General features: G+C 42.2%; 1 protein-coding gene across 8 annotated transcripts in view; it reads right to left on the bottom strand.

The window, feature by feature from the left end:
- Window positions 1-22,027, bottom strand: part of SH2B3 (SH2B adaptor protein 3) — a 284,404-nt gene that overhangs the window by 210,902 nt on the left and 51,475 nt on the right. For all 8 annotated transcript variants that reach the window (XM_033955826.1, XM_033955829.1, XM_033955827.1 and 5 more), the window contains one exon: window positions 12,559-13,368. In XM_033955826.1, coding sequence (XP_033811717.1) covers window positions 12,559-13,341 — 783 coding nt within the window. In that variant the 5' untranslated portion in view covers window positions 13,342-13,368. The remainder of the gene's footprint in view (window positions 1-12,558; window positions 13,369-22,027) is intronic.

Below are 22,027 nucleotides of genomic sequence, written 5' to 3'. Positions count from 1 at the left end.
TACATGTTGAGACTAACTTGGTCACTACAGCAGATAGGTAGGGTAAGAGTGTACTGCTTAATCCAATTGTGATTTTTTTTTTAAAAGGGTCATCTTGAGAAGCTGAAGCTTAAACAGATTTGCGTAATTTGTCTGGGGCCATTAAAGGAGTCCTGAAGGCTGTGATTGAATGTATATTTATTTATTTATTTATTTATTTATTTAGATTTCTATCCCGTCCTCAGAACGGGTTACAAAAGGACATTCACAGTGTAGGAGGACATGAAGTTAAGGACAGGAACTACCAGAAGGCAAAAGTATTAAAAAAAAAAAAAAAAAAGGAAGAGGGAATATTGATAGAAGCATACAAGGAGACAGTTTCTTAACTATATAGGGGCGAGAGGATGCAGATAGAAGCTTTCAAAGGAGTCAGTTTACAAGGAGCCAGTATATTTGGTAAAAAGGAAGGTCTTTGTTGCTGTCCAAATGCCTCAAATCTTTCAAATCCAAAGATCAAATGGGATCTGTGACACTGCAGCAGAATGCAAATGGTTTTAAGTCCAAATGACCTTGAGGTCTTTCTCTGCTATATCAGTCTAAACTTCTGTTAGTAAAAGCCAAATGAGGCTGAATCTTCTCCGCTGTTTTCTCCTCCTCCTCCCCTTCTACACCAATCATATGAATATTCTTCCTCCCAGCAACAGTTTCCAAAATAAGAAACTAGCTCTTCAGTATTTAAGATGGGGGATGTGGTTATAAAGCAAGTGTTTTTTTTTCCGTGTCTAACCCAGAAAGGAAAATTTTGTGGTTAGCAAGTGAGAAAATAACCTTTTGTCATAATCTTCTCCAACAAAGAGAAAACAGAAAAGTTATCACAGATATTTCAAAGGGGATTTTAAAAAACAACCTACCATATCAAAGGGTAAAGGGTTCTCTCAAATTGCTGAAAAAGTATAAGATCTTAGAAAGACAGAAAGGGAGAAAAAATAGCAAAAAAGGTTTCCCCTGTTAATTAGTAAAAAATATTTTTCTTTTTGAATATTCCTGAAAAAGAATATATCGTCTCTGGACATGTTTCAAAAAAGCACAGTTACTTACCGTAACAGGTGTTATCCAGGGACAGCAGGCAGCTATTCTCATATATGGGTGACATCATCGACGGAGCCCGGATGCGGACGCCTCGCAAGCAGACTTGCTTAAGGAAACTCGAAGTTTCGAGTCGCCCGCACCGCGCATGCGTGAGTGCCTTCCCGCCCAGCGTAGGGCGCGTCTCCTCAGTTCAGATAGCTAGCAGAGAAGCCAACCAGGTGAGGTGGGTGGGTTGTGAGAATAGCTGCCTGCTGTCCCTGGATAACACCTGTTACGGTAAGTAACTGTGCTTTATCCCATGACAAACAGGCAGGTATTCTCACATATGGGTGACCTCCAAGCTATATAAACTAAATGTACTTAACCCAAGTGGTCAGAAAATCACTTACTCATATAGAGAAAAATACCACTTAACATAATATATCCACTGTGTAAGAAACTTAGAGGAGGGCCTCAGATTCGGAGCATACGCGTAGTCCTATCACAGACTCAACTGTCAGCGTATTTTTATAGTTCCATGCTCCAGTCATAGGCCCATACCCCAGTTGAATTTTTGAAACTTTTTAATAAATAGACCTTAAGTATAGTGACTAAAAATCCAAAACTCTTAAAGGTGAAGTTAAGATATTAAAATTCAGTCCTATTCACAGTGTATCCTTATTCAATAGGCAGCTAAATCACTTATCTCAATCTGCTTTTTCTTTTTTTTCTTTTTTAAAGGCTTCCACATCAAGTTCTTTATTTAGCCTATTTAATGGCTTAGCCTAGAGAAAGTATCCAGACAATAGTGAGAAGTGAAGGTATGAACCGAGGACCAAGTAGCAGCTCTACAAAGTTCCTCAATAGGTGTATATCTGAGGAAAGCTACTGAAGCTGCCATTGCTCTACTTTATGGGCTGTGACTTTACTGTGAAGGAGTAATCCAGCCTGGGCATAGCAGAAATCGAGATACAAGCCGCCATCCAGTTGGAGATGGTACGCTTAGAAATAGAATGGCCCAACTTATTTGGATCGAAGGAAACAAAAAGTTGAGGAGCAGTTCTGTGTGGTTTGGTGCGTTCCAAGTAGAAGGCCAAAGCACATTTACAGTCCAGAGTATGAAGAGCTGACTCTCCAGGATGAGAATGAGGCTTTGGAAAAAACACTGGAAGTACAATGGATTGGTTGAGATGAAATTCTGAGACCACTTTAGATAGGAATTTAGGATAAGTACGAAGAACCACCTTGTCACGATGGAACACAGTGAATAATGGATCAGTAACTAAAGCTTGCAGTTCACTGACTCTTCGAGCGGAAGTGAGGGCTATGAGAAATACCACTTTCCAAGTGAGATACTTCAAATGAGCCTTATCAATTGGTTCAAATGGAGGCTTCATGAGTTGAGAAAGGACAACATTGAGGTCCCAAACCACAGGAGGCGGTTTGATAAGAGGGTTAACATTAAAGAGTCTTTTCATGAATTTGGAAACCAATGGATGAGCAGAGAGGGGTTTCCTTTCAATAGGCTGATGGAAAGCCACAATTGCACTGAGATGGACTCGTATAGATGTAGACTTGAGGCCTGAATTGGGACCTTCTGATGAGGGGGAGTTTGAAAAAGCAAGCCTCTGGAAAGATTGGAAGAGAGCATCCACCAACGGAGAGACTTCTTGAAGGAAGGAGTGACTGGAATGTGTCGAGAAGGAGGGTCGCAAACTTGCGTCCATTGAGATGCCAGGGTCTACTGAGGAATTCTGAGGTGAAGTCTGGCAAAAGGAGTCATGTGTACTATGGAGGCCATGTGACCCAGAAGTACCATCATGTGTCTCTCCGAGATGGAAGAGCAGGAAGACACTGTATGACAGAGTTGAAGAAGAGCTTCCAGACGTTGTTGTGGAAGGAATGCTCTGAGTTGGACAGTGTCCAGAACAGCTCCAATGAATTGTAGAGTCTGTGAGGGCTGAAGTTGAGATTTGGGAAAGTTGATTTCGAATTCCAAACTTTTTAGGAACCAGGTAGTCCGTTGGGTCGCTACAATAACCCCTAGAGACATGGAATCTTTGATGAGCAAGACGTCGAGGTAGGAAAATACCTGAAGACCATAGTTCCGGAGAGCTGCCGCTACCACTACCAGGCACTTGGTGAACACTCTGGGAGATAAGGCCAGGCCGAAGTGTAGTACTCCGTATTGATAATGCAGATTCCCCACCCGACATCTGAGATATTGACGGGAGGCAGGATGAATGGGGATATGAGTGTAGGCCTCCTTGAGATCCAGAGAGCATAACCAGTCGTTCTGCTCGAGAAGGGGATAAAGAGATGCCAGGGACAACGTTCAAAACTTTTCTTTGACTAAAAATTTGTTGAGAGCCCCGAGATCCAAAATGGGTCGCAGATCACCCGTCTTCTTCGGAACAAAGAAGTAACGGGAGTAAAAACCCCTGTTCTGCTATTCTAAGGGAACTGGTTCGATGGCATGGAGAGAAAGCAGAGCTTGAGCTTCCTGAAGAAGAAGAAGGGCGGTCTGGGATGGATTGGAAAGATACTCTCTTGGAGGAAGCTCTGGTGGAACCTAGAGGAAGCTCTGGTGGAACCTGAGTGAAATGAAGAGAGTATCCTTCTCTGATGATGGTAAGCACCCAGAGGTCGGATGTAATTATCGTCCATCGGTTGTAAAAATGATGGAGACGACCTCCTATAGTGGGAAAAGGAGACAGAGACAGAACAGTGGAGGTTATGCTCTGTTGTAAACAGTCAAAAAGGCTGAGAAGCCTTAGGTGCAGCAGAAGGTTGAGGTTTCTATTGCTTCTGAGGTTGCTGTTTTTTCAGAGGAGGGCGAGTATAAGGAGCCGGCTTTGGAGCAAAACGCCTTTGATAGATAAGAGCAGGGCGTGCAGGCTTGGCAGGAGCTGGATTTGGCTTAGGTCTGACTATAGAAGCAAATGATTTTTCATGGTCAGATAATTTCTTGGTGGCTGCCTCGATGGATTCATCAAAGAGGTCGTTGCCCTCACAAGGAATGTTAGCCAAGCGGCCTTAAAGGTTAGAGTCCATGTCAATGGTACGAAGCCAGGCAAGACGACGCATAGCTATAGAGCAAGCAGCCGCTCGGGCAGATAACTCGAAGGCATCATAAGATGATTGGAGGAAATGCAGACGTAATTGAGAGAAAGAAGCAATGACTTCCTGAAACTCAAAATGCATTTGGGTATTCAAATAATCCAAAACTTTGGTAGAAGAGAAAGAAGAAATTCAAAGTAAGTGATGAAATAAAAATTATAATTGAGGACTTTAGAGGACATCATATCATTCTGGTAGATGCGACGTCCAAATTTGTCCATAATTTTCCCTTCCCTTCCAGGTGGCGTAAACCTTGGAAGGATGGGACCTTTTCAAGGAGGACTAGACCAGCAGGGATTGATGAGATAACTGAGAATTTTCAAACCCTTTACAATGCACAGTCTTATGTCTAGAGTCCAATTTTCCTGGAACAGCCGGTATGGAAAAAGGTGTTTCCATGCAACGACCAAAAGTCTGATTCAAAAGCTTATGAAGTGGAAGCTTAAGAGACTCTGCCAGAGGTTGAGGAAGATGCATGACTTCGAGATACTCCTTAGAATATTTGGAGCCAGTATCTAATTGAATATCCAAGTCCACAGCCATCTGTCGCAGGAAAGACGAGAAAGATAGCTGATCCGCCAATGCTTTGCCTTGAGAAGGACTCAAGGATGTCGAGGCAGCCTGTGTCAAAGGGAAAAAGGCATCAAAGGAACCTGGTCACTTGGACGAAGCAATCAAGACCGGAACATCCTCGAGGTCCAGCATCGGAGACCTTGAACGAAGAGTCGGTGGTCTGGTCGAGGTTGGAGTAGATCGAGGCTTCGAGGAAGAAGGTCTGTCATGAGATGAAGAACTATGCCTGGAAGGATGCCTCGATGAAGGCCTCAAATGTCGGTGAGAACTGTGTCTGGAACCAGATCTCGAGGATCGAGGAGACTTCACCTTGGAGACGTGGCAGCTGAAGCCAATGTACAAATAGGACTAGAGGCTGTAGATCGAAGCTCCAGAGGCTTGGTGGAGGAACCTTGATGCACTCTCAAAGACTCTGCTCCTTGTATAGAGTGTGAGGATTTTCGTCGAGGCACTCACAAAGAATCTGCTCCTTGCTTTACATGCCTGAATGCCAGACCAGACACTCGCAGAGACTCTGCTCCCTGCAAAGAGTGTGTAAGTTCAGACTAGGGCAAAGGAAGCAGCTTGACCTCGCAGGAGTCTGCTGATTGCCCAGGCTGGATAAGAGGAAGCAGTTTGGGTCCCATGTTAGTAAGAAACTGAATAAACTGCTTCTCTAACATGGTCTGGAAAGAATACGGCAAGGATGGATCCGCGTCTGAAACTGGACCACCTACCTTGGCTGGAGGTTCCTTTGAGGTAGTGTGAGTGTGTTTCAACTTGGGAGTCTTAGACACTTTAATCACCACCGGCGGAACTGACTGCTGAGCTCTCTGACCTGAGGAAACAGGGGAAGATACAGCAGACAACATCGAAGAAAGAGCCGCTGCAAACGACGAAGGTCTGATGAGGCTCGAGGGGAAGCAGTAGGCGCAGAAGGAGCCTCGGTGGAAGTCGAGGCCGAAGACGCCTTCGAAGTCGAGAGATCAGTAGGAGACTCCATCTCGAAGAGCTTGTCCACCAAAATGCAACGACGCTTGAAAGCACGAGGCTGAAGTGTTTGACAAGGCAGGCACGACCTAGGATGATGTTTTGGCCCAAAGCACTTGAGGCAGTGTCCATGAGGGTCCGTAAGAGAGATCACGCGCTGACACTTGCTACACCTCTTGAAGCCCGTAGCAGGCCAGGACATAGATGGAAAAATAGCCGCCGCAAAATTGAAGCCCTCGGGCTGCAGCCAAGCGGCCTGTCCCAGAAAACAAACGGAAGAAGAAAAAAATTTTATTATTTTTTTTAACTTAAAATAAAATAAAAAAGCGATTCGTGAAGAAAAAAACACAAACTGTGGTTGAGAGAAGGCACAACGTGAACGAAGTTAAACGCAGAGAGTCAAAGACGGACTTCTTGGCTCTGCGGAAAACTGAGAACTGAGGAGACGCGCCCTGCGCTGGACGGGAAGGCACTTGCGCATGCGCGATGCGGGCGACTCAAAACTTCGAGTTTCTTCAAGCAAGTCTGCTTGCGAGGCGTCCGCATTCGGGCTCTGTCGATGACGTCACCCATATGTGAGAATACCTGCCTGCTTGTCCTGGGATAATGAGAGTATCTGGGGGGGGGGAGGTTAATACAAAAACATTTAAATAGCAACTTTGCACAAAGATTAGATCACATGTTACCTTGCATCTTAGAAGTATCATTCAACAGCTTTATAAATACTGCCACCAGAAATCCCCATTTGTGTCTAACAAAACAGAGCTCTCTTTATGAATGACAAAATGGGTAGCTTAAGCCTCAACATCTATAAAAATAAGGGATGTCCGTAACTGTACCACTAAGAATATGGTTAGCTAACTTTAGTGGACTGCAGCAACTGAAAATAAATTAGATTATGACAAATTATTACAAATCTATATAAAATATGAAAGTATTATCGTAATTGTCCCGGGTTCATTCAATGAACGCTGGTGAGCCATGAAAATGTGTATGTTGAATCAAGATAGAGTTATGAAGTATGTGAGTTTCACTGAAGATTGGAGTTTATGTTCTTTATTTTAGTTTGCTTTAGTTCACCCCTGACTGTGCCAATTTTTGGTGAAATCAGGATCCTAGTTGGGTTTTTGGGTATGCACGGTAACGCCTTAGTGAAAATATAGACATTGGAGCAAATTTTGAACAATCACGGCACAGAGAGATGCATCACATTTACCTCAAGAGAAGAAGGTATTTGAACTTTACAAGATAAGTGCACTTTATTCCTTTCTCTTGTAATATTGCTTTGATCAAGTGCAATGATTGAAAAATAGTGCTGTCTTGTCTCTTAAGAAATAGCACATAGAGCTACAGTGTAGCCATTGTTGTGCACTTTATACTATACTTATATGTGAAAGAGGTTGTGAGGATATCATAATTGTTTGATTAAATGATTTAGAAGGATTTTTGTTCTGGGACTTATAGAATGTAAATTATTACAAAGACACAAGCCTACAATCACAAAGCTGATGCATCAACACTACCTCTTCATACACCCCCCCCCCTTTCACAAAACTGCAAAAGCAGTTTTTAGTGCTGGCTGGCATGCTGAATGCTCTGTGCTGCTTCTGATACTCAAGAGTTCCTATGAGTGTCGGGAGCAGCACAGATCATTCAGCGTGCCGGCCTGTGCTAAAAACTGCTTCTGTGGTTTTTTAAAAAATTTAAAAAAAGGGGGGGGGGGGGGGGAAATAATGCCTGCCCCAACAGTAGCTCTCTTATATTCCTGTCACTTCCCTATTAAAAGTAATAGAATTATTTACTTACTTAACTCTAGTCTTTTGGACGAGGTCTATTTAACCAATGACTTGTGATGGGTCACACCTCTATTTTTAAAGATAGAAAACCAGAAAATAAAGCATGCTCACTTTTTCTTTGAAGAAATACTTGGAATTTTAGCACGCTTTGAGCAAGGGTCATTGACGCCATTTGTGAAAGCTTCAGGTTTGAAAATAATTATACGTGCAAAATGACACCAGCGCAAGGTTTTAAAATTATAACCAAGATTTATTGAATTATTGTTTCTATTTTTCCATTATTAGATCAAAAGAACAGCATAATTGCTTACGTTGCGCTCATGGGAGATCATCATCGTGGCCAAAGGCTGGCCTTCTCACAATGGTCTCGTTTTACTAGCTCCAAAATTCCTATTATATGCTGTTGGCTTTTCGTGACATCATCATCATAATCAACCAATAACAATCCTATGGGTGGTCTTAAAGTTGGACAAAGAAACATTCCTCCATGTTTAAAAGTTATACAAAGTTTTCAGAAAATTACTTTTGATTTCTGAATTAACATTATAACATTCAAGAGAATCTATAATTATTAACATGGTGCTGAGAAATTCTCAGCCCTAAAGGAAAAAACTCTTCCTAAGCTAACAGGTTCAAATTGCACAGCCTTACACAGAAACCTTACTCTGGAGAAAGGGGGGCAAATCCCCCTCTCCTCTCCCTGAAGCGTGGGCTTCCAATGCCCCCCTTCTTCCTATTCTTGAGACTGACTCTAATTACTTCCAGATGCTGCCTTAGGATTTTCCTTAGTGTTTCTTCAGGTTTAAAATATATAAAATATGTTTTTTCAAAACTTATTCCTTTTGTTCAACATAGTCACAGCCATCACTCCAGTCATATTCATTTATACTTTGCTTCATTCACTCTTTGCTTGACCAAGCTTTTCCATTCAATAAATCATAATTTTCATTCAAAACTACATCCAATTCAGTTTGAGACACGTTATCCTTCTTTACCAGTCTAAAGCAAGCACATCTGGTGTTACGAGGCTGGGAGCGGGAAAAACTCAGAGAGGACAAAGAAGGCAGAAACTAGTCACTGGTAAACCCAAAAAACCCAAAATGGATTCCATGTAATCCTGATTTCCACCATGATTTGGCTCAACAGCAAAGTACACAAGAAAACACCATTCTTTCCCTTATATTAATCTTTAGTGTGTTTTTCTCTGGCCTTAGCTACATTATATTCAAATTTTTATTCACCTGTTTATCCGTACGCTTCTATTTGGGCGTGGTCCTTAACTAACACAGAATTATCTAACTAGAATTACCCAGAATCATACGAAAAACTGGCGCTTTTTACTGCACTATCATGCTCCTGACATCCATTCCAATATCGTCCCATAAACAGCACGCTGGCCACGAGCCACGACTCAGCTTCATACATCAATCCTTGGGAAACAAAAGGTTACATTTTTCTTGCTTATGATGGTCTCACCTCTCCCTGCATAAAACGCACCTTTTTGGCATTTACTCGCAAAGCCTTAAAAGTGGGATGAACCCAAATAGTGCCGCTGAAAACACACCAGATACCCACGAATGGCTGGTTTCAGCTTGGGGGCTATTCCAGGGGCAGAGTTGGCACTTAACCAGCTAAAAGTAACTGCAAAGGATCAATTAAAATGCAATCCTTTCTTTTTGCAATTCACCTTAGCCAGTTAAGTACTGAATATCTATCGCACTTATCCAGCCTCTGTCTGTATACCCAGAAATTCAATGTGCAGACATGGCCCAGCACTTAATTTCCAGGGATAACACTGGCAGTGATCAACAAAATGCCAACTGCCACCAGCTGAATATTGAGTCTGTTATCTCTCCTCAAGAGCAGATGTATCAGATGGTAATGAAATTGACTTGCATTATTTCACAATACGGCAGAATGCGTGTGGAGGGAAAGGGATGTGCAAACTAGCAAACTTTGCAGCAGAAGCAGCTACAACAGAACCACCTTCAGGAGATGAGACACCTGATCAATCTGGGAGCACCAAAGCAGAAAGAAGTATGAAGAATTACTGTACAGCAGGTTGAGCCCAGAGCTCATGTCTACCTATTCGCCCTTCAAAACATTAGTCATGCTGTCAGAGGCAGCAGGCAAAGAATGTGTTAGACTGAAACATTTGAGATTGAACAGGAAAAAAAATTAAGTCAATGTGTGTAGGGTTAGCAACATGTTGAAGAATGTACTCCATTAACATAAGAATTGTCATACTTGCAGGAATTGCCGGACAGATCGAAAGTCCCCCATAACCTGTTTCCAACAGTAGCCAACCCAAGTCTCAAGTACCTAGCAAGATCCCAAATAGTAAAACAGATTTTATGCTGCTTATTCTAGGAATAAGCAGAGGATTTTCCCCAAGCCATTTCAATACAGTAATGGCCTATGGACTTCTCTTTTAGGAAATTATCCAAACCTTTTTTTAAACCCCACTAAGATAACAGATTTTACCACATTCTCCAGAGTTTAATTACATGTTGCATGAAGAAATGTTTTCTCTGGTTTGGTTTTAAATTTACTACTTAGTAGCTTCATGGCATGCCCCTTAGTCCTAGTATTTTTGGAAAGAGTAAACAAGCGATTCACATCTACCTTCAGTATTTCAAAAATATTTCCCTTTTTAAGATCCCCCATTTCTCAAAGGTCCCAAAGTAGATTAGAATCCAATAGTACATCACAGACCATAACCAACTCACCTCACTCAAAACGGATTACATTCAAGCAACCAGACCCTTAACCCACAACCTACCACCTTCATAACAAGCCCCTGCAATTCCAATAATTTTTTTTATTTTATTCAATTTTCTATACCTTTCTCTCAAAGGATCTCAGAACAGTTTACATGAATTTATTCAGGTACTCAAGCATTTTTCCCTACCCTGCCATAAACAAAGCCTATGCTCTACTTCCTGCACAAACAGAAACCAAACCCAATTACCATCCCACTATGCAGTTCTACCTAAAACTTCTTGAAATAACATGGCTTTCTTCTTTGTACAAGATGCATGTATACAACTGGAATCCTCATTAGAGCCAAAGTGTTAAGAGGCAGAGGCATAACAGCTAAAATGATACACCTTATGGCAATCAATCAATTGTGTATCTTATAAAAGAGGAGACTAATTTTAAAAAAAAATTCTTAAAAGCAAAATTCTTAAGTTCCTGCCTGAACATACTACTGCAACAGATCAAATAAGATGGTATAGCTTGATAATACGCATTTATAAAGTGATGAAACTTAAAATCTTACTCTGGCTTCTAAAGGAAACCAGTGCTGCTCACTTAGTATGGAGATTATATGATCACCAACCATATTCCCCCCTCTCTCCTCCAGCACCATATCAAAAGAAGGCTTGCAGCGGAAATCTGATGATTATAAAATGTGACCAGGGCCTTTTGTAGATTAGACTTATATTACAATAATCTTAATGTTAACTATTGCATGACAGATCATTGTCGGATCTGTCTTCTGAAATAATGAACAATGCAGACATGTGTCTCCAACACAAGCAGAAAGTACATCTTAGTTTTAGTTTAGTTTATTTTAGTTTATTTAAGATTTGTTATACTATTTATCATACTTCTAAGCGGTGTATAGTTTATTTAAAAAAAATAAAAATAAAAAAGTCCATAGATCATTGAGATGGCTTGGGTAAATCCACTGGTTTATTCCTAGGATAAGCAGCATAAAATCTGTTCTACTACTTGGGATGGATCTAGCTAGGTACTTGGGACCTGGGTTGGCCACTGTTGGAAACAGGATACTGGGCTTGATGAACCTTCAGTCAGTCTCGGTATGGCAATTCTTATGTTCTTACAATCTAATTACCTTCTCAGATGATGTAAAACATAGGCAACTGAATCTTTGGGAAGGTTATATCAAAACCAGATCGAAATGGAAGGCTCTATTTGTGATTTATAAAACCAGTTGTACAGAATATTGTCCCTTTTAATACTTAGTAGAAAGATTTAAATATAAATCATAAGTGTTTGAGGCTTGTGCAAATGAAGACTTAAGTCCACGGGAATGAAGAGGGGACAATCTTTGTCCCTGTGTCATTCTCTAGTTCTGTGTAAAAAAATTCAAGCAGCATACATCAATACTAATAAAATGAACATGTGTAGAAAGTTGCCCTGCCTGGTTATGCCAGCAAGAGATTGCAAAAATATGGGAAACACATTTGCACTGCAGCTCTCTGGCTCCACTTGCTGAAACCTAGTGCTAGTCTCCAGTTTGTTCCCAGCGCATCCACTGCACACTCTTCTGACATTACCCCCACTCTCCACTCACCATGCATACATTTTCCAGAGTCAGTCAACAGTAGTAAGGTTGAAGGCTTAAGAACAAATGAATCAAAATAGCAACTTACAAAAAGTGATCAAAATATTCTCCAGCAATTCAAAATCTTTTCAAGGAAATAATTAGCTTTTCTTAAAATTTAAACACAAAGTAAGGATTTTCAAGTTTTCCTCTTCATATTTCATTAACTCCCTCCTCACATCATCTCAACATCATGAAGAAATAGTAATGGCCATCAGCATCCTTGGTTCAAAGTTGTTAGTTTTCAACCCTCCATTACTATATACCTGTGCAGAAAAAAAATTCTGCAAACTGACCCCCCCCCAAAAAAAAAAAAAAAAAAAACCCTTTTCTTCATCTACTCTAGGCTCTGGTATTAAAAGCACTAGAGTTTCACAGGTGGTTCTGGAATAGTTGCACATTTCAGAAGCCCTGTCACCTACACCAATGCAAGCCAATTCAACAGAATTGATTTTGTTAGCTCTTTTTCCTAGAAACTATATCACAAAAAGGTCTAGTGCCAAGTTTCCAATCTGATGCTGTAGCCTCAAAACAGGTATGTTTTCAGGGTATACAGGATGATTATGCTCGAGTCATATTGGTTTCCAACATTATGTAAACACTCCTTATGTACATGCAACACAGATAACCTGATATGACCTAGTAGATAAAGTTGTAGATCTGGGTAACATCACTCAGCATTAGCATCTGGACACTTACCTTTGGTGGGTCAAACAGCTCTAGCAGATACTCTTCACTGTCTGATGCCCCAGTCTTCCTTAAAACCAACCGACACCGCTGCCAGAAAGTCCCATTGTCCATGCTGGCTTCATCCACCATACCGTACTTCAAATGGCCTTCTTTACGGATCTCACCAGCCTGATCACTGGAAACTGTCCAGGGTAATATCCTTTTGGGGAGGTGGCACCACATTGGGGATTCCACTACATCTGTGTCCCCCTCCTTGTGCTCAGTGGGCACTGATTCTGAGGACCTCCTGTGAAACATGTTGCGTAGACTCCTTCGGAGTTGATTAAAGGAAAAGCGCACTAGTTGCCTCCCAGCCTGTGGGGAAGCCCTACCTGTGAGCTCTTCGGCACTCCAGGATTTGGGCAAGCTATGGAGGCTGGTATCAGAAGTCCTGTGCTCAGTATGGTCAGTGCAGGCATTTACTTCAACCTTAGCTGCAACTGTGCTTGAAGAGTCTTCAGCTAGCTTTTTCCTGGTCTCTCGGTAATCCTGCACTGCATTTAGAGGCAAAAGCCTGATCTGGTCCATGACACAGCCTTCTTTCACTTCATTCCGAAAGTACTGCTGAAAGAGGTCCGTGAACTGCAGCGAGAAATTCTCAGCTGCAAGTACGTCATGGTGGGGATTTTTATTTGCAAATAGCCAGTACTGCTTAGCAAGCTCTTTTGCTGTTGCGATGGCATGCAGTTCACAGAACTCATTCCAGCCCTGGGGAAGTGAGGAAGTCCCTGGTTGAATAGTGTCTCCATTCATTGCAGCGACTGGGCCAGTCGGAGTGTGCTATGAAACAAAGAAAGGACAGTGAATGAGGAACTTTCCACACACACTATCATCATCATATTTCACAATGAGAAGCTTATCATATGATTGGCATCAATGACCATGACAAATAATTAACATGACCACAAAACAGATGGAGGTTACATCTTAAAAAAAAAAAAAAAAACCCACACACACACATCTACCTAAAAACAAAACTACTAGAAAACAAATGACACCGACAAAGATTCCAACACAAGTTCCAGTTCTATGGCACTTACCACTACTTTTTTTTTTTTTGTTATACACTATGCTAAAGAGAGCATAACAAGTTATTGTAAAACAGTACAGTCTTCCAGTAAGATTGACATCTGTTCTCTGGTCATATGTAAATGCTGAGATAGGACTTATTTTTACCTTCCCTCCTTCCTCCAATTTCATGCATGGGATTTGTAGTAGGGAATTACACAGGGACAAATTTTTCCCTGACCCTGTAGGAACTCATTTTTCCATCCCGGCAAGTTCTTTTCCTGTCCCATTCCTGCAAGCTCTGTCCTCATCTTTACAAACACTTTAAAATCATAAGTGTTCGAGGCTTTTGCAGTCAAGGCAGAGCTTACAGGAATGAGACAGGGATAGTGACAAAACTTGCAGGGACGGGATGGGGAAATTGAGTTTCTGCAGGGACGGGGAAAAATTTGTCCCTGTGTCATTCTCTAATTTGTAGCTCCAACTGTCCCAAAAGTTTTCTTAATTGAATCAGAATTACAAAACCATGTGTGCAGTTGGGGGGTGGGGGGTGAGGAACCAGATTTAAATCAGATTTTGGTTGGCACAACGTGATGTACCAACATACCTTCCAGAAATTCTGAAGTTGGAATAAGAAGCAAAGTTTAAAAAATAAGGTAGGCCAAATCCAAGATATCACTTGACATTGAATGTCTCTTCAGTAGAGTGGGATAAGAGATTTGTGTGTGTGGTTAGATCCAAATTTTGATACGTCAATACAGGTTCAGCATATTGTAAAATATGCCTACAGGAAATTGTACTGGATTAGAGGTCTGAAACCATATCTTTCTTTTCAGGCGATGACCAATGTACAGGCAGTCCCCAGGTTAAGAACAAGTTATGTTTTTTTAAACTGTTCTTAAGTTGAATTTGTATCTAACTTGGATCTTGTACTTACGCAATCTATAAAAATATTAAAGAAACAGTCCTCAAAACAAAGTACTGTAGTTTAAATTAAAAGAAAAGATAGGTTTACACTTACTTTTGTTTTTCATCTGTCCTACTGTTCCCTCTCCACCACATCCAACATTTCTCCTTCATCTCTATCCCCCCATGCATCTGTACCTCATGCCTCTCCCACCACCACGTCCAATATTTCTCTCCCTCCCTGTGCCCAACAATTCACCTTTCATTTCCCCCATGTACACCATCTCTTTCCCTCTCACTCAGAAACCCATGCCCAACAATTCTTCCTTTCTATTCCATCCCCACCTCAGCATCTCTTTCCCTCACTCCCTCCATTCTACCCTCCTTCCATCCTATGTCACAAGTTCATGCTCCCCTTCGTCCCTCCCTCCATTCTGTGTCCCAAGTTCATTCTCCCTCCTTTCTTCGAAGTTTATATTCCCTCCCTTCTGTGTACCAATGCGACCTTGCTTCTCCTTTCCTTTGCCAATGTGCCCCCTTTTCCTCCCTTCCTGTCCCAACGAGCCCCTCATCGTCCTTACCTCCGTTCTGTGTCCCAAATTTATGTCTCCCTCCCTCCCATGGGCGTTTACCTCCGCTGGCCGGCTGCCTCCTCCCAGCCACACTATTCTTCACAAAGCTGTAGCCTGGTTCCTACACATGGCTGATCCAGAAACCTTCCCTATGATGTCAGAGGGAAGGCTTCCAGGTCAGCCATGTGCAGGAGCCACTGCTCGTGGCTTTGTGAAGTGTGGCTGGGAGGAGGCAGCCAGCCAGCCAGTGGAGGTAAACACCCGCGGGAGGGAGGGAGGCACAAATTTGGGATGCAGAACAGAGGGAAGAATAATGAGGGGCCACGTTTGGACAGGAAGGGAGGAAGAGGCAGCGTGTTGGACAGGAAGGGAGAGGCAGGACTCCAATTCGTAAGTACGAGTCCGATGTAAGTTAAACTTTCTTAACCCGGGGACTGCTTGTAGTTGTTTTGTTTGCTCTCTGTCTTTGTCTTTGATTATTGTAATGCTGTCCTGTTGGGATTACCAAAGTATTTGATTCGACAAATCCAAACAGAACAAAAAAATAGCAGCAACATTTTTGCTGGGAAGATCACAGCAGCGAGTGCCACTTCTTTCTTAAAGTTGCATGGGCTCTCAATTGAGAGCATGGTGAAATTTAAGATTCTGTTACTAACATTTAAGGTTGTGCATTTAACTGAATCACAATATCTGTTTACCAGATTACACAAATATGTACCACTGGAGGCCCTACGTTCTAGACAAGAACTCTTGTTGGAAATACCTTCTTTTAAAGACATTAAATAGGAGAATATCGGGGTGAGAATTTTTCAGTTAAGGCTCCAATGTGGGGGAATGCCTTACCTAAGAAATTAACAATGGGAATGGATATTTGGAAATTTAAAAGAAAATTGAAGGTACTGCTCTTTATGGACTACTTTTGCTGATATTAAGCTGCTAGTCCCTTGTGAAGTATTTTGGGGTAGAAATGTTAAAATACTGATTAAACTTTATGTGATTAAACTGATTATGTGATTTAACCGATTAAACTTTATGTGAAACTGTATGTATGCAATGTTATTGAAATTATGAGTGGTCTTCAACATCTTTATAAACGATCTGGACATTGGTACGACGAGTGAGGTATTTAAATTTGCAGACAATACGAAGTTATTCAGAGTAGTGAAGACACAGAGGAATTGTGAAGATCTGCAACGTGACATAATCAACCTCGAGAAATGGGCATCGACATGGCAAATGAGGTTCAACGTGAATAAGTGTAAAGTGATGCATGTCGGAAACAAAAATCTCATGCACAAATACAGGATGTCCGGAGCGGTACTTGGAGAGACCTCCCAAGAGAGACTTGGGAGTTTTGATTACAAGTCAATGAAGCCGTCCGCACAATGCGCGGTGGCAGTGAAAAAGGTGAATAGAATGCTAGGAATGATAAAGAAGGGGATCACAAACAGATCGGAGAAGGTTATCATGCTGCTGCACCGGGCCATGGTACGCCCTCACCAAGAGTACTGCATCCAGCACTGGTCGCCGTACATGAAGAAGGACACGGTACTACTCCAAAGGGTCCAAAGAAGAGCGACTAAAATGGTTAAAGGGCTGGAGAAGTTGCCGTACAGTCAGAGATTGGAGAAATTGGGCCTCTTCTCCCTTGAAAAGAGGAGACTGAGAGGGGACATGATCGAAACATTCAAGATACTGAAGGGAATAGACTTAGTAGATAAAAGCAGATTGTTCACCCTCTCCAAGGTAGGGCACTCTCTAAAGCTGAAAGGGGATAGATTCCATACAAACGTAAGGAAGTTCTTCTTCACCCAGAGAGTGGTAGACAACTGGAACGCTCTTCCAGAGTCAGTTATAGGGGAAAACACTCTCCAGAGATTCAAGACAAAGTTGGACAAGTTACTACTAAACTGGAATGTATGCAGTGAGGCTGGACTCATTTAGAGCACTGGTCTTTGACCTAAGGGCCACCGCGTGAGCGGACTGCTGGGCAAGATGGACCACTGGTCAGACCCAGCAACAGCAATTCTTATGTTCTTATGCTTTGAATTGGCTATTTAGTGATTATATTTAAAAAAAATTTCTGTTCTGCTTATAATTATAAGATCTTATTTGGAGGATCAGGCCATAGTCCCATCCTCATATCTGATCCATTATCAGTGACTGGGGACATTCCACATGGTTCAGTCATATCCCCTATATAATATTATTTTTCCATTAGGGCAGACATGTCAAACTCTGACCCGCAGGCCAATTCTGGCCCACGGGGTAATAAAATTTGGCCTGCCAATCAATCAAATATTTTTCCTTAAGCTGGCCTGATCCGATTCCCACCAACCTATTCAGAGCTATCCCTCCCATCTGTCAAATCCTCAACCTATCACTCTCCACTGCAACAGTTCCTGATGACTTCAAACATGGTGCAGTTACACTTCTCCTCAAAAAAACATCACTAATAGTTACTGGGAGGGGTTTTTTGTATTTGTTTGCTTGTAAAACTTGTTCTGCATCTTGCATTTTGCTTTGTATGTTTTGAAAACTCAAACAAAAGTTTAAAAAAAACCCTAGACCCAACATCACCCTCCAACTATCACTCCATCTCCCTCCTCCCCATCCTATCTAAGCTACTCAAACGTGCTGTTCACCACCATCGCCTGGACTTCCATTTCATCTCAAAATATTCTTGTCGTACTTCAAATCGGGCTTTTGTCCTCTCCATTCTACCCTTGCTTCAGTCTCTAACAACCTGTTCCTGTCCAGATCAAATGGCCTCTAATCTATCCTCATCCTTCTGTCTGCTGCCTTTGATACTGTTGATCACCACCTACTCCTTGATACACTATCCTCGCTGGGATTCCAGGGTTCTGTTCTCTCCTGGTTTTCTTCCACTCTCTCATTGTACTTTCAGTGTATGTAAGAATGGATCTTCCACTGCTATCACACTGCTATCTATCAGTGTATCTCAAGGTTCTGTCTCGGGCCTCTCCTCTTCTTCATTCATATATACCTGCTCTCTCAGTACACTGATTTCCTCCCATGGTTTTCAATATCACATCTATGCTAAGGACTCCTAGATCTACCTCGCCACATCAGATCACTCTACAGCAGTGTATCGCAAACTGTGTGCCTTTTGAGATTTTAAGTGTGCCGCAGTTGACAGGGCAGGAAGAGAGGCTCCGGAGCCTATGTCAGCTGACTTCTACCATCATGTTATGCATACCTGCCGGGACTCCTACCTTCCTCGTCTCCACGTCTTCATCTACGCACCCCGGACCAGCAGCTTTGTGTGCTTTTAACTTTCAGCAAAACAGCTACCACTAGTTAAAGTTTAGCCCGGTTTCATCAGGCAGCCTTGGAGCCTTTGCTAGGCCGGTCCACATCGCATCACTGAAGAGGGCCAGCTTAACAAATGCCCCGAGGCTGCCTGATGAAACCGGGCTAAACTACTGCTAATGGCAGCTGTGTGCTGAAGTTAAAGCACACAGTGAGTTGCTGGACAGGGAAGGAAGACGGGGTACTGCTGGACAGGGGGGAGGTAAAAGGAAGGGAGAAGAGGTGCTGCTGGACCTGGCAGAAAGGGAGGGAAAGGAAAGGTGCTACACTGGAGGAGAGGGTGAGATGGTGCATGGAGAGAGAGCATGTTGGGTTGGGGGGTGGGAAGGAGGGAGGGATGCCACTTGGGAGAGAAAGAGAGAGAGAGAGAGAGAAAGAAAGAAAGAAAAAAAAGAGAAAGAGAGATGTTAGTTCAGGGAGGAAAGGAGGACCAGAGGAGAAGCATGCAGGAGGAAGAGAGAAAAATGTTGGACTGGTGGAAAGGAGGGAGAAATATTGGACTGGGAGGGGGCCAGAAAAGAAGGGAGATGGACTTCAGGGGGCAGAAGAGGAAAGGAAAAAGAAATGTTACACTGGGGGGAGGGGGGAGGAGAGATGACTAAAGGAAGGGAGATATATCCAAACAGGGAGTAGAAAGGAAAGAGGGGAATCTGGTAGCGCTATAGAAATAATAGTAGTAGTAGTCGGATCACTGGGGGGGAAGGAGGAAAAGAGAGAGATGTCAGATCATGGAAATAGGGAGGGAAGGAGAGAGAGATAGTAGATTTTGAGAAGAAAGCAGAAAAATTGAAATATTGAATGTTAAGTTAATGACAAAGATGGATGCAAGGCAGAAAGTGAAGAGAGAGAGAAAAACAATCAATGGATAAGGCGGCCCTGGAAACAATTAAAAGCACAGAAAAATAAAGTCACCAGACAACAAAGGTAGGGAAAATGATTTTATATATAGTGATTGAAATGTGTCAGTTTTGAGAATTTATATCTGCTGTGTATATTGTGTGTATATGAAAAATGAATGGAAAAAAATTACATTACAATTAGTAAAGGGGGTGGGATCTGGGGCAGAGCTTAGGTGAGTCTAGAGTGGAGTTTGGGAGGCCTGTGGTTGGGGGTACTCGGTTGATATTTGTTAGACTTCCCTACTGGCATTTTAGGGCCTCTGTGCATGCTTGGATGTCAGTGTGATGTCACACGTGTGTGATGTCATCACGGTAACATCCGCACACTTCTGGGTGCCTTGAGCCATGGCCACTACCTTTAGTGTGCCCCAGCTCGAAAAAGTTTGAGAGACACTGCTCTACAGGAATTCAGGCCCAATCTCAGCCTGCTTGTCCAACATTGCGGCTTGGTTGTCTCACCACCATCTAAAAACTGAACATGGCTAAAACCAAACTCCTTATCTTTCTGCCTAAACCCATCTCCATCCTCCATTTCTGAGGATAACACTCTCCTCCTCCCTGTCTCGTCAACTCACAACCTCGGGGTAATCTTTGACTTCTCTCTCCCCTTCTCTGCTCAGATCCAATAAATCACTAAAACCTGTTGCTTCCTCCTCTATATTACCAAAATCTGACCTCTCCTCTCCGAGAACTCTACCAAAATCCTTATCACCTCTCTCAAGACTACTGCAACATACTTCTCTCAAGTCTTGCGCTAAATCACCTCTCCCCCCTTCAATCCATTCAAAATGTTGCTACCTGACTCATATTCTGCCGCCACGCTCACATTACCCCTCTCCTCAAGTCACTTCATTAGCTCCCCATCCATTTCTGAATACAGTTCAAACTCCTCTTACTGACTTACAAATGAATTCACTCTGTGCCCCCCCAATAACTCTCATCACTTATCTCCCCCTATGCTCCCCCCCCTCAAACTCCATTCATCGGGTAAGTCACTCTTATCTGCACCCTTCCCCTCCACCGCCAACTCCAGACTTTTCCTTCTTTCTTGGGGCACCATATGCCTATAACAGGCTGCCTGAGTCAATATGTCATGCTCCATCTCTAGCAGTATTCAAATCCAAGCTAAAAACCCACTTTTTTAAGCTGCTTTCAAGTTTCAACTCTTAACTCCAACTCACTGTCAGATACCTATACCCATCGTATCATTCCTTCTGCTAGAAACTTCCCAATCCTGAGATGTTCTGTCTATCTGTATGTCCGTCCAAATTAGATTGCAAGCTTTCCTGAGCCTATTGAATGGTAAATGTACAGCACTGCATGAATCTTGTGAAATATGTGAACATCAGAGCCATAGGCCCTAAACAGAACGCATAAAAAACTGGATAGAAGAAGATAACCTAGACTGCCTTTTCCTCACAGAAATATGGCTTACCTCTGACTCGGACCCCAGAATAACAAAAGTTTGCCCAAAGAGCCACAAAATAACGTTAAGTTTGCAGAGAAAATAAAAGAGGAGGAGAAATTGCCATTAGAGCCAGAAACACCATAAACCTAAAAATACAAGACAAAACAACCAACCAATACATGGATTTACTAGCCTGTCAACTTTCAAGTACATCACTTAAAGGAACGCTAACATGCATTCTATGCTACATAACCTCAAGTAATTGGAACACAACTAAACCAATATTTGAAGAATTTATTTGAAGAATTTATTTATCGAAACTCTCCAACGACAACCTACAACTTACTTCTAGGAGACCTTAACCTTCACCTCGAAAACCAATCCTGAAAAAATGTAGAAATCTTACTAGCATATCTCGAGGCCTTGGCATATAAAATCTTAGATCCTCAAACCACACACGAAAAAGGACACCAACTAGACATCGCAGCCTACATTTCTCAACAGCCCACACAACCAGCAATCCAAACATCAAACAGAAATTGGAACAGTTCCCTTTGGTCTGATCACTACACATTCTCCTTTGAAATCAATTGGACCAGTAACAAAAGCTTGCCAATTACTCAACAAACAACTTACAACTCACGTAAACATATAGATCCCACCACATTCTGGACAAAAACAGACACCATAATCCAATACTACACACCCAAAGACTTCATCTCACAATGGAACCACCTAAGTACTGCAACCCTGGATGAACAAACCCCAGAAAAGCCCAAAACCAAAATCCACAGAAAATCAGACAAGTGGTTCGACAACGAACTACTCCAACTCAAAAGACTGCAGACAACTAGAAAGAAAATGGAGAAAAAGCAGCCAAGAGTCCACAAAAACAGCATGGATAGCAACAAACTGAAAATATAAACAAGAATTGAAAAAAAAGAAAGACATGCTACTCAAAACAAATAGAAGGACCCCAAGACACAAAAAAGCTATTCCAGCTACTAAAAGTTTTCACAGACACCATACCCTACATAGCCAACAGCAACTCCACCCCTCCTTCAGCCACCCTCTTAGCCACATACTTCAAAAACAAGATCGCAAACATCAGAGCCACGTTCAACGGAACCCCCTCACACATAGAGACCTCCCATTTCCCCCCACAAAAAAAAGAACCAGTCGCAGCAGATAGAACTTGGTCCCATTTCTCACCCATACAATGGTCAGACTTCAACAATCTATATAATAAATACAGCCACGCAGCCTGTGACCTCAACCATTGCCCCCCATACCTATTGAAAACCTCAACTACA

This window comes from Geotrypetes seraphini, chromosome 8 (genome assembly GCF_902459505.1).
Source record: "Geotrypetes seraphini chromosome 8, aGeoSer1.1, whole genome shotgun sequence".
In the NCBI taxonomy this organism is placed as follows: Eukaryota; Metazoa; Chordata; class Amphibia; order Gymnophiona; family Dermophiidae; genus Geotrypetes; species Geotrypetes seraphini.
The sequence above is the reverse complement of the archived record's forward strand: the minus strand, read 5'-3'. Positions and strand labels throughout refer to the sequence as shown.